This window comes from Populus nigra, chromosome 14 (genome assembly GCF_951802175.1).
Source record: "Populus nigra chromosome 14, ddPopNigr1.1, whole genome shotgun sequence".
Classification (NCBI taxonomy): domain Eukaryota; kingdom Viridiplantae; phylum Streptophyta; class Magnoliopsida; order Malpighiales; family Salicaceae; genus Populus; species Populus nigra.
The window spans coordinates 179,374-192,827 of record NC_084865.1 but is presented as its reverse complement, the minus strand read 5'-3'; the positions used below and the strand labels follow the sequence as shown (position 1 = coordinate 192,827).

At 36.5% G+C, this 13,454-nt stretch overlaps 2 protein-coding genes and 1 long non-coding RNA gene across 3 annotated transcripts; 2 read left to right on the top strand and 1 right to left on the bottom strand.

Annotated features, from left to right (window-relative positions):
• The first annotated feature begins 366 nt into the window (after nt 1–366).
• LOC133673083 (outer envelope pore protein 37, chloroplastic-like) lies at nt 367–3,653 on the top strand. The gene is made up of 6 exons (XM_062093710.1): nt 367–1,008; nt 1,105–1,194; nt 1,437–1,607; nt 1,868–1,962; nt 2,453–2,573; nt 3,261–3,653. The coding sequence occupies exons 1-6, from the start codon at nt 385–387 to the stop codon at nt 3,390–3,392; spliced, it is 1,233 nt and encodes a 410-aa protein (XP_061949694.1). The 5' UTR covers nt 367–384; the 3' UTR covers nt 3,393–3,653.
• A 492-nt stretch (nt 3,654–4,145) lies between these two features.
• On the bottom strand, nt 4,146–11,872 carry LOC133673081 (uncharacterized). Its single transcript, XM_062093709.1, is given in 16 exon segments — nt 4,146–4,539; nt 4,646–4,847; nt 5,010–5,049; nt 5,131–5,243; nt 5,723–5,877; nt 5,879–5,922; nt 6,621–6,759; nt 7,674–7,745; nt 8,555–8,653; nt 8,782–8,969; nt 9,977–10,043; nt 10,248–10,338; nt 10,447–10,515; nt 10,614–10,827; nt 10,941–11,116; nt 11,494–11,872. Coding segments are annotated over 14 exon segments (1,590 nt in total). The 5' UTR covers nt 11,076–11,116; nt 11,494–11,872; the 3' UTR covers nt 4,146–4,539; nt 4,646–4,683.
• LOC133673084 (uncharacterized) lies at nt 11,244–13,024 on the top strand. The gene is made up of 3 exons (XR_009834950.1): nt 11,244–11,538; nt 12,026–12,104; nt 12,808–13,024. It is a non-coding gene; the product is annotated as an uncharacterized LOC133673084 (long non-coding RNA).
• Nucleotides 13,025–13,454: the final 430 nt, after the last annotated feature.

Below are 13,454 nucleotides of genomic sequence, written 5' to 3'. Positions count from 1 at the left end.
TAAAAAAAGAATGATATTTCATTTTATACAGGTAGATAATTCAATTTTAATTTTAATTTCTAATAAAACATAAAGATTATTATGTTAGCAATAGTGTCCTTATCCATAATAAACTAAAATATTTATTGCCTCATGAATTTGATATAATCAATTTTTTTATGAATTAATTATTTTATCTCAATATAAATAATATAAATAATAAAAATATATTTAGTGGTAAGGATTGCGATTAAAAAAAAAATTATTTTCAATTTTATTTTTGCAAAGAACATATCCTTTATGTAACTAAATATTATATTAAGTATTGTTAACTTATCTAATAACTAAAGATTGCATATTAGAATCTTTTAAACAATCCAATGTTATGGAAAAGATTTAAACTATATGAAGCAGAGCACAACATTACTTAATCATGGAGATCAACTAAGTTCATACAAAGAAAATTTCAATTTTTTATTGATCTCCCAAAATCAAATCAAAATCCACAAGCTCCCCCATCTAAATTTCCGCCTTAAAAATCCAAAAATTCCCACAGGGATTTCCTGTTCTCTCTCTCTAAAAAAAAAAGTGGGAGAGAATCGAATATCAATCATCCTAACCACCACCACCACAATGGCTGAATCTTCTCCTCCCCCTCCTCTTCCACCAAGCCCTAATCACATGGTCCCACCGATCCCACATACAGACCCACCTCCACCTCCACCTCCTCCTCCACGATCATGTAAAACTTGTTTACTCTCAAAAAGACCAAAACTTAGAGTGACCTCCGAGTTTGACAGTGACACGTCTTTGTTCTTCCACAAAGTTTCCTGTAAGCTCCTTGATAGCTTTGCCAAGTTCAAACTTTCTTTTCAAAACAACAACAAGGGTGAACTCTCTCAACCCCAGTTTGCTTTCACTTCCAAACTACTCTCCATTCATTATGACCTTGAAGAACATAATGCCCTTGTTAAGGGCTCTTTTGATCTTGGTCCTAATTTGCATTTTAAGGCTGCCCATGATGTCAAGGTCCAATTTTTTCACTTCAACTTTGTTTCTTCCATGGTGATTCCTTTCTTTTAATTTTTATTTTTTATTTTTGACATGGGTTGTTGTTGTTTGTAGGCACAGCAAGGAGAGGTGGCTATGGTTGCTGACTTGGGTGATCCTGGTTATGCACTTGAAATTTCATCTCCTGTTCCAACTGTTGGAGTGGTAAGTACTAAGCTCCACCATTTTTCATTCATGTTATTGTTAAACAGTGTAACATTTTCAAAGTTGGGAACTTTTAGGGGATTCAAAAATTTGTTCTTACTTGTTTTCTGGCGACTCACTGGGGAATTTTGGCTTGTGGCTTTGGGATATTGATTGGGGTTGGAGGAGAAAATAAAAGATGGTCTCTTTTTGTACTTTTTCCCCTCCTTTTGTTCACATATATGGTCTTCCTGTTGTTGCAGCCGAGGGCAACCCTAAAATTCCCGCTTGGTGAAGTTTCATTGGAGGAGAAAGAAGAGGAGGAACTAAGGAGAACATTGTCAGTTAGTGGTGTTGTCAAAAGTCAGTTAATGAATGGCCTCTGCACTGCTCAATTTAGTGATGAAGATTTGAAACTGAAATACTGCTACAAGGTAAGGCTATATTTCACTAAGATCATTTTTGCATGTGTTGTCCGATTAATTGCCCGGGCATCCTCTCGTACTGGTCCCTGATATCTATACTTGTACAATGAATATAATTTTTGAATGGATTTTGGATTATGCAAATGAGTAATTTTTGCCCAGGTGGTCTCATGGCTCTTTCTGGATTGATTACATGCTTTATGTGGTGTTTCGGTGTCTTTATAGTGCCTTTATATGGGATATGCTGAAGAGTTTTGAATTCATTGCAGGATGAGGCGCTTTCCATTATCCCTAGCATTTCACTGCCTTCGAATGCTTTATCATTTGCATTCAAGCGTCGGTTCACTCCTTCGAATAAGTTGAGGTACAATCTCTATACACTTTATCCAAATCCAGGGGAGGAGTATCCTCTCTTTCTCTCTCCATACACTGAAGTCCTTGTTTCATGTCTCGTGATGTGTACTTTTGATTTCTTAGGTATGGCTGGGAATGGAAATTAGAATTATCAATTTGTATCCATATATGTCCTTTTGACAAATGTGTTAACTTGGATGATGCATGTCCAAGATTTGTATCGCTCCTATAAATGAATGCATGACCGTAGTCATCCTCAATAGTTTCTTGTTTTTAAGAGGGATAAATGTCTGTCTTTCCAGTTAGTGGAGAAGGGGAGAACACACCCTAGTAACTTATCCCAATCCGCAGACTTGCAATGTAGCTCGATTGACTGTTTTTCAGGGAATTGAAGAGAGGGTGCAAGCTTATCAGATTTTAATATTATCATTTTATTTGGACATTCATCTATGTTAATGTAGATTCTTAAGTGGGTTGTTATGTATTAATGTGTGATGCAGCTACTGGTACAATTTTGATACTAACAACTGGAGTACTGTGTACAAGCACACCTATGGGAAGGATTTCAAGTTAAAAGCTGGTTATGATTCAGAGGTGCGTCTTGGCTGGGCATCGCTTTGGGTAAGTATTCCTATTTATTAAGATTTTCAACCGTTGCTTTTCAAATGATGAAATTTAATGATGGGTGTCATCATTATTTGTCTTCAATTGTAATTATATCTCAACCTATTGGGCAAGTGTCACAATTTTTGCACTCGTACAGTGACAGAGTCACTGTTGATGGGTCTTCCATCTCTTAATGATAATTTAAACTCATTGCAAGCTTGTTCTGATTAGTGATAAAACCATTTTGTCATTTTCCCCCTATGTTATAAAGATTTGTAGTTACATAACCACTCCTTGTTGTACGTGCTAAAGCAGAGAGGGTAGTGCCTTTAATGTTTTGACATGGCATTTTTGAAGTTTTGCCTTTATGATCTACAGATTTAGTCCATTTTTCTAATGTATATAGTTTTGGCTCTTTAGCACCCAAAAAAGACTAATTACATTGAAGTATGAATATGAACAACCAGCATAATATGTTACCGTCGCATTGCCAAGTATGGTAAGATTGCATCTCAAAAGTCAGTAACTTTTTAGGAATTAGGATGCCATGATACTTGGAAGAAGGAAATAGAAATTCAATAACTGAGGATCATAACCCTTTTCGCAACTTAGTATATGTAAAGTAGTCACGTTTCTTATTTGGTAACGGAATTCAAGAGGCGTTAATATATGACCTTGTAATGCACAATCTCAATGCTGTAGGTTGGAGATGAAGGTGGCAATGCAAAGACCGCCCCGATGAAGATGAAGGTCCAATTTATGCTGCAAGTGCCACAAGATGACATCAAAACTTCAGCACTAATGTTCCGTGTTAAAAAGAGATGGGACATATAACAGTACGGTCTGTTGATGGGACTCCCTTGTTTCTGTTAAATGCGGGTTCCACTTGAGTAGTTTTGGGTCTTGCCCATCTGTGATATTGCTACATAAGAACGCCAGTTGGTTAATAGTTTCTCCTTGCAAGAAATCTCTCTTATCTGAGTGTGGGAGCTTAAAGTGGATATCTAGTGAAAGGAAGCTCCTGCTGAGATTTTTCCCATGGCATGTTGTTGAAGTTGGCATTATTATAATGCAGGAAAGTCTGTTATTCGATCATCCCTTTGCCAAATTTTAGTAGATCTAACAAATTGTTGAATAAAAATAAAATGATCTATGGTAGTTGCTGCTAAATCAAACCGGCTATAAATGGCAGGAAAATTGCTAGTGCAGAAGAGAAGGTTCTTGTGGAGACAAGCTACTCTCGTTGCGACTGTTCCAATTGGTCTCCATTTAAACAGCCGAAGCTAATTAACTTGATTTGTCTAGACGTGAACAGGCCAAAGTTGAGTTGATCAATTTTGTCTCAAATTGATCCGAGCGTAGAATGTGTTACTGAAAGCATTTCAATTGAACAGATCCTCGTGTCTTTGGATCTGAATTGGGAGCATCCAACTGGTTAGCAGACCTGAACGCTAACTGCTCGAAATTTACAATTTAGAAAGTTTGCAACTTGAAAGTAAACCCTGACCACAACCACAGCCAAGCCCCTCAAATGTGGTGCAGGTACCGTGGTTATGGAATTATTTATCACCTGAAAATAAGTGAAAATGCAAAATTCTCCACTGCTGTCATCCTAGATTCATATATACCAAGTGAGCAAATGTCAATTGTCTAGAATTTTCGACATGAAAGATGTCCTCTTACATTAGAAATTCAAATCCTTGAGACAACTTTTCAACTCCATTTAAGTTTTCTATGACCAATAATTGGATCAATGAACTATAAAAATTTGATGCCAACTTACAAATACAGAAGAAATTGCCGTTTGTAGGTGAGCAACTTAACTATTGTTTCTCATAAGATCCAGATGTAGTATAGTTACAGGTGAGTTTCAGTAGGTCACGACCACTTCAATTCAAGGCTTTGCATAACAGAGCTGCAATACAAGAACTGTTTGGCTTCAGAAGACTAACATGGTCAAGCCTCTCTTGAAGCAAGATTACTGCCAAAGTTAACAACTTGGTTTTAATATGCAAATGCTCAGAGAAAGCAGTAAAACAAAAATAACACAGCATGAGAAAAAGAAAAGTAAATGGAAGGAAGCAGACCTCTACATATATACACAGAGCTTTGTGGATTAGGTCAGTCAGTCGTCGTCGTTATCAAGATCATTTTCATCATTATCCTGCTCGTATATCTGATATTCCCCATCACTGCTTTCACCATCTTGCTTTTTGTCAACACTGGCGTCCATCGATGGGAAACTATTTAAGAGTTGTTGCAAATAGCTTGTCGAGGTGTTCTCCATATCTAGATGCAGGTGTGTATATATAGGACACACAAAGCAGCAACAATATATGGGCAGGTTTCAATAAAAAAAAACATTGCTATGGAGAGATACTTACTGCAAATTTATTTTTTCTTCTGTGCACATTTAAAACATAACAAAGGATGGGAATGATAAAGGGATACAGGAATAAAAATTCAACGAAATATTGCCAGCCTCACCAGCCTACAAACAAAAAGAAAAAACTTCAAAATGCTTTATCAAAGGAAACTGCGCATAAAATGTGTAAAGCAGACATTTGATTACCAAATCCATTCCATATGTATCCAATTCCTCTTCACCATCATCAGATTCGAGTTCGTCCGCCTCAACATCATCAACATCAACTTGATTTTCACTAGCTTCATTGTCTACAGCCTCTGCATCATTGTTTTTAAAGGTTTCATGATCTAAAAAGAATTGAGAACCAAGCAGGAAAGAATTTAACAGCCAAACACACATTCCTACAGTACTCTAATGCCAAGTATTGCAAGTTTGCAACTATAGCATCATTCAAAAAACAACCTTCACTGATAGCTCAGCCAGAGTTCAGAGTAGGGCGCAAAATAATGAAAGGAAAGAAAAAGAAAAAGTGAATAAATATGAGGAAAGGAAGAATAAGCAAAGAGAATTATTGCATGCTAGAAAAACCATTGTTTATATATATGTTTGATAAATATAAAATCTCAAATCACTTTTGGTCATGATGGTTTGAAATTCTTACAGATTCGTACTCATGAGACTAGTTCAAAAAGTGTAGGATGGCACAACAAATCGAAATAGATAAACTTCATAAAAGATGAATATTACTATTTAAAGCGAAATTGGACAAACAACAAGCGCAGGAGTTAATTTAAACCTTCATTAGTTTGCTGATGCTCCTCCTGAACAGGTTTTGGTGCATCTTTGTAAATGCATGATCTCTTTGACTTCATAAATTTCTCAGAAGCAGCTTTGAGAAATTTTTCTGCACCAGTTTCTGGGTATAGTGATAGGAACCTCACCTTTACACAGTCTTAAACTATAATGCACATGCGGTGATAACCATCCTGTTTCATACTGCCAACTAAATTACATTAATCCTTGATATTTAAACACGAATAAACATTAAACTACAGAAACAGTTTAGATAAAAACATGAAAGTATATAAGTTGCCTCCATACGATAAATTTTATCCCTGTCATGACCTGTTAACAAGTCATGAATTTATAACCAACTACCCTCATCCCAAGACATGCAGATGTAAGCAAATCATCATGAATGGTCAATCATTACAGATTGATCAATTGAACCAAGTGGAGGAATGAAATTTGATTCTTTGTAAGGATTTGCTATTTCTTTTGGATTTTTGTATAGGAATGGCAGACTACCAGCACGCTTTCCATCAAAGATGTAAAAGTAAATATACCGTAAAAAGCTCTATTTCTTTATGTGGTAGCTCATGTTGTTTATTTAATGGTTTAACAACCTGATCAAATAGAGTAAAAGGCCACAAACTTAGGTACAGTGTTCAGAATTGAGATGGACACTATGATAACAAATCTTGGCAAGTACAATGTGATGAATTTACTATGTGATTTGTATTAGACATGGAAGAGAATAACACTGAAACATGCAGTGTATTTTGATATTTGATGCAGCACCATGCATATATGTGCAATATGTTCTGCTGTATTATCATGCTCAAAGCTCAAATAAGCACACATGCAAACACATATAATATCAATATCAGCACAGCTCAACATGAAAAACTCACAATGCAACTTGTCTGCTTCGAAGGCTTTTGTATCTCTTGTTGAATGTAATCATCATCAAGTTCATACACCTGGAAAGAATATTGGTTTCTGTAAGGAAAAAATCGAAATTTGCATAAATCCTCCCATCTATGCTTCAAGCTGCAAAGTCACAAAGACGCACAATCAGTATGTGGATGAGCTTTGGCATGGAAAAAGTAAATAGTCTTGGCGTGGAGATATGAGCCCCTTGTGGACGGTGCATATCATTTCTCAAACATGTAGTTACATACAGAAATCACGTGGAGAGATCTAGAAAGGTAACAGGACAATAAAGAGACCATGTCAATTGGCATATCATAAGCTTCAAGTAGCAGCATCTATCATTGCCAATCCAAAGACCTTGGTATAGGAATGAGGTTGGCCTAGTTGTTGACAATGATTTGATGTCAATAGAACTCTTTTGCACAAGCTTATAATATTCTCTAGGAAGAGGTGTGGTATCATCCATCATCCTCAATGCCATGGTCCTGGCAGTAAAAACATTGCCTCAATAACTTAGGGGGAAATTAGTTCATGACTCTAAGTAACTACAAAAGCGAACCTAGGGTCTGTATGACACCAGTAGACAGCTCAGCATAGGTGTGCATCCAAGGAGCTGGTCTATAAGTTATAGGGCCCTGTGATACCATCAATGACAACAAGACACCCAAATGGGCATTAAGCTTTGGGATCAAAAGATTTGAGGTAGGCCAGGAACTAAATGATGCAATGACATGCTAGTGGATGCACTGTGAATGTATCAGAAGCTTCAGTCTGCCAGGTAATTGCACACCTGAAATGGTGCTGCCACTGCCCTGCTTATACAACTATTTTGGCCCTGGCATGCTCAGACCAGTCCCTTGTTTAACGGTGCAACAAACTATTGCACTACATTAAGCTGAATTGTTTGAGCTATCTTCAAATACTGCCACAGACTTCCCTTTCAATTTTGATGATTCCAGTTGGGATAGATTAAACTATTCCAAATTTCAGCATGGCTATGATACAAGGTAAACGTGTGAAACAATACTTACCCTTTGGCAGTGTTAGCATCACAGTAACTTTTTAATCCAGGTGGTACTCGAAAACCAATGCTTTGATATTTGCTAAAGAAAATACCATAGATGAGCATATGTCAAACACAGATTTCGTGGTTCTCCAATCCAGATAAACACTTCAAAAGCACTGCATAGAAAGCATACTGATATGGAAACTCATGCAACAAGTTAAAATAAACTAGAACATAAGAGCAACTGAATTTCAAATTTAGTTCTCTTCCGAGCGACTCACTATAATGAGTTCTCATTCTCGTAGAAGAGAAATTTCTCTGACATGACAGTAGAATACTTAAGATTCTTCCAAAAGAAAAAGGATTAACCACACATTTAAAACCAACTGCAAGCCATCAACAATAAACATGGAAGGAAAGGGAAAGTGACATAAAATGCCAAAGGCTGTAAACCTGATCTATAAATCTAGTAAATGGACACCCAAAAGTCTGAACCTGGACCAGTAATATCCACACAAAAATTGCCCACAAACATCATGTGCTTCCCAAATTACTGTTTTCCTGGAGAAAGGTACATCTTTCCTCTGCTATAATGTTGGAAACAAGCTTGTTTAGTTTGTTTCAGGTGATGAAAAAGAACAGAACAAGCAGTTCCTTTGTGGGGATGATTAATCATGATTCATGGCACATCCTGAGGAGGCAGACATCTTTCATAATCTCTAAACCAAAAGACACGAGATTCTCAATGAACCGCCCTTTCTAATGCCTAATAGGAGCATGGAGACTTCTTCCATTCACATGCAAGAGAAACTAACTGACCAGTTCCTTAAAAGCAACTAAAAGAAAGAACATTAGGATCTGAGCCAAGAAAAGACCCAAAAAGAATGTTGAGGTAAGATCTCTCACTTGCGAGAATCGGGATCTTTGTGAGGATCATATCCCTTTCTGATCCAGAACTTCTAAAATGGTCCACCTGAAAAGTAGTACCCGACTGTGAGCAGAAGCCTGCCAGTTTAAACCAATGAAAGGTGATTACTCACATGAAATCAAACCTGTCTACTTGCCAGAAAATATTCAAATGAAGCAACCCCGAGCAACCCAACAAAGAATTATCAGAATAAGAGGTAGAATACCTTTTAAGTGTCTGGTAGGTAAATTTAAGATTCTTATCAAGCAAGCGTTCAATCAGTGAATATTTGGGCCATATAGGCCGCACCTCAAACAGCTTAGATACAACCATCTGCCACTCCCACATTGGTGTGCCTTCTGTTATGAATTCCTTCCAATTTATTTCCTTAGGAATCTGTATGAAAGCTAAGGGCTGCCAAGTAAAACAAACAAGACTTTGTAGGATATAACTTGAATTTTTTTAGAGTTCATTGCTAGGTTTCATTGTAATGCTTTGTAGTTACTGCTGATGCCTGATGGGTATAATCAATAACTCAACAAATAGAAACGAGCACTCATCAAGAGGTCTACACAATAGAAATGCACTACATGTGGTCTGAACACAAGAAACACTTCTTAAACATAAAGAGCTCCCCTACCACAATTTAAAGAAATAAATCCAATCCAAAACATTTTAGAAACCACCCCTTAGATCGTTAGAAGGGTGGTTAACCCCATCAAAACATCATCTATTCTCTTGACATTCATAAGCAATGGAAAGGCCATGGATACTAAACAATGTTCTAATATAAGTATCATTGTAGACAAGAAGGACATGAAAACATAATTACTCATGAAATGAAAGCCATGTAACATCAGGATATCTTCAACATCCTTAAAATCAATACCAAGCGCTGGCTCAAAGTGTCAAAGAACCATCTCAACCCAAAAGCTTAAGCTCTTAGGTGAGGTCCTAGGATATGATTTATTGATTTAGATTATTCTCTAACACACCCCCTCAAGTGAAAGCCCTTTGGGCTTGAAACTTGCATAGGCCCACATTACCTTTGTGCTTAATTTTTATCAAATAAATGGGGATGGTGAGATTCGAACTCGAGACCACTTGGTCATCAAGGCTCTGATACCATGTCAAAGAACCATCTCAACCCAAAAGCTTAAGCTCTTAGGTGAGGTCCTAGAATATGATTTATATTATTCTCTAACACAAAGGTCATCTGCACAATGGAAAGTAAGAAAATGGTTAAGTTTAGCATAATGCTTTGTGAGTAAGATCTGACAAAGAGTAAATGTAATGAGATCTAACTCACAAATTGAGTATACAAGCTAATCTTGTAATCTCTGTACATGCCATGAAACCACATTAACATCTCACCTTAGTTCAGTGATGACTAGAAAAACCAATTCATTTTTATTCAATACCTTGGGATGAGTTTCTGGAAGTTCATCTTGTTTCTTTCTTGAACTTGATGTTGATGGTGGTCTTAACCTGACGACATGAAAACTAAAATCAATCCTAAAATTATTTGGCAATCTAGATTCCAAAAGAAACACTTATCAATCCCCTCCAACAGCATTTGTAGTTCCTCCTTCTTGGCACCGTAATCAAAGCCCTCCATTAAAAATTTGATTAAAAAGTCAGAACATCATATAAACAACATGGGCAAAAGCATTCAGAAACAGAACTTCTTACACAATATTTTCTGGCACGTCTTTGAGTGAAAAAAGTGGAGGCGGTAGCATCATCACATCATCCGGACCCAAATCCATTAGACCAGGTTTTTCTACAAAATCAAACAAACAGTTTACCAAAACAAAAAAAAATTCCCGGTTTTATATACAAATGTAAACACTATACAAAAAACTTTGAAAATATGGTTCCTTCATCTCACTACAATTCTTCTTTCTCTTCCTGCCAACATCAGCATGAACTGGAACAACATGCTGGTAATCTGCCATTCCTACAAAAAATTTCAAAAGAGAAAGAACCCCAAAGCAAGAATCAATCTTTATCCCTTATTCAATAAAAAAACATAAAAGAAGACAGTTCCATACTAACCCTCAAAGTAATATGCCTCTGGTATTCTAGCAACAATATCAGCATGAAACTCATCTGTTTCTTGCTTTGCATCATTAATGGGACTTGACTTCTTCTTTTTAGTAATTTTCAATAACATACTGTGACAAGAACGAAGCTCTCCTGACACAGGATGTGAGTATGGATCCTCAGGGCGAAAATACAGTTCCAATGTATTAGATTGTGAACTACAAGCCTAATATGCCAAATTCAAAAAATTAACTACTAAAATTAATCACTAATAACACATAAGAAAAGCTGAAAAATAAAGGGTTGCCATTGGGACTTGGAGCTTGTTTGTTTAAGTACCTTGAGAATTGATTCAGTTCCCCCAAGAGTTTGGATAGCTCGAGATGTTGAAGAAGGATAACCTGGATAATGAACTGCAAAACCCTCATTCCTTGGTATCAATCCACTCACTTTCCCTTCTTTTATCTCTCCCATTCTTATTCTTCTTGTCGCTCTTGCTCTTTGCTGCAGCTCCTCTTCAGAAAAATAAAAGGAACAAAGGAAAAAAGAAAATGGTAATGTAGTTTTTCTCTCAAGCCCCGAAAGAAAGAGCAAACAAATATAAAGTTATGGGCTTTATGCAAAAAGGAGCCTAATTTATGGTCTTCTGTTGAAAGCCGAAAGGCCTAACATAAGTCTAGCTTTTACATTTTCTTTACTACAACGTTCTATTACTACTCCTCTCCTCCTTCCTTGGGTCTCTCTCTCAGTGGCATCATCATCAACCACGAGAGCAGCTGTTCCATATAGAAATTTGTGGATTGGTGCCACAAACCTGAGGATGGACAAGAAGAGAGGAGAAGGAAAGGATCCAAGTGAAAAGGAGAAAGAGGGCACAGTGTTAAATTCAAACCTGAGGCTCATCAAAAGCAGCAATTCTCAACCACTGACTCTTCCGGTAACTTTCTTTCTTTTCTTATAGAGAATCACCTTATTTCAACTAAAAGGTCTCTTTCTTTCCATTACGAAAGACACGCTTCGTCTGCTCTCCCCAATTGGGGTAAGGAAATTTGCAGGAAAAGCCTAGAAACTGAAGCTTTTTGAGTCCAAGGTACATCATGGTTATAGAGACGTCATATTGTTAGTAAATGATGTAATTTAGGTGGTTGGAGAATTGTTGGGAGTAGGGATTGACACCATGGGATTTAGGTTCAAATTATTGTGATCCTCTATCTTTCTTTTATAACTAGGGGCTGATAGTTCTATTGAAATCTACTCAGTGATCATGTTGGTGGACCTCCTTATAACGTATCAGTCTCTGTGCACTTCTCTACCTTCAGTTTTTTTCCTCTGTTTTCTAATCTTAATACCATAACCAATAAATTCTAGTTTGTCAGTTTATTCTATTCTTACTAAGAGTGAGTTTATCACCCTTTTTTTCCCAGTTCTGAAGAGGTGTTGCATCCCATGGGCTTCAAGGCTGCAACCATTGTTGATAATGAACTTGCAATTGGAGCTTGGAAGGTACATCAACAACATTTTCTAGATAAAACTAATTCACGATTTCCAGCTTGCAAAAACAGTCATGGTTTTCATGGAATACCGCTTAATTCACAAAATACTGTATTGTAAATTGATTGAATGTTAAAGTTGTCCATGATTTCTCCATTGCCATTCATTTTCCACATCATTTGTGAAGGGTCTGGATTCAGTCCAGTAGAGCAACCACCACCTGGTGTAGCCCTCACCTTTTTTTACCATGCCTTGTTGTGAGCTACCTATTGTTTTTATCAAAATTATATATTTAGGAGTTTTGGTGAGAGTCACTTCTTGATTATGGGTATGCAAGATAGGGTTGGGCCAATCTGAGAGTATAGGGTCAGACTACTTCCAGCACGCTACATTAATTTCGAAGTTCTTTTTACCAATAAAAGTAAATCTATTATGTTTAATGACCCAAAAGCATATTGAAAATTTAACCACTCCCACTCCACCTGATTCTTGTTACAATGACATAGAAAGGAGTGCACTGTGCACGTTCATTCCATTTGCAAGAGGGATTTTTTGTTAGTAGTTCTGATTTATATATTTGGACATGGCATATGATGTTTTTTTTCCCTCTAGCGCATAAGATTATTTGTTATTTTTTCTTGAAATGAATTTAGATTACACTGATGATTAGTAGAGGATGCTTAAGAAATGATGTTTTCCTTGAGCATTGCTGCAGGGAAGAGAAAAGTTTGGAAGATGGAAGAGGTCTGCAACCCAATCCTAATGATGATTGTCATTTCCTCCATAGGAGACTTTGAAGATCAATATAATTAATCTCTTTGCTATATAAGAGCCACTCCAACCATTGTAAATTTCCCATGGAACCTTTTTTATAAAAACAATTGTTAAGATGTTATAATACTTTCGATGCAACATGCACGTTCTCTCTGACAGCTCGTTACTTTTACAACTTCAATCCCATTAGTATCAACTAATCAAGTTCAAACCACCTACCCTCTGGGAATGTATTTATGTGTGAATGATTGTCCTGTTACAGTTCATTTATTAATGATAACAATCTCTACCTCTTCTGTCCTATCCCAACGATATAGTAAATCATAACTAGGAGATGAGATAAATAAATTTAGCATGACTACCACGATTATGTCCTTCAAATTCTCTACCCAGTAGCTTTTACAGTTGTGACTTGAGAAAACAAATTTAAGAAAAACTATAAATTTTAGTTTTTTTAAACCAAGATTTCAAGAGAATCTTTAATATGATCCATACAATATGTTAATTAACCAAATATTTTAAAAAATGTGATTGAGATAAAACATAGTTTCAATCATACAGGCCATCTCAATGCCAAATACACACTAA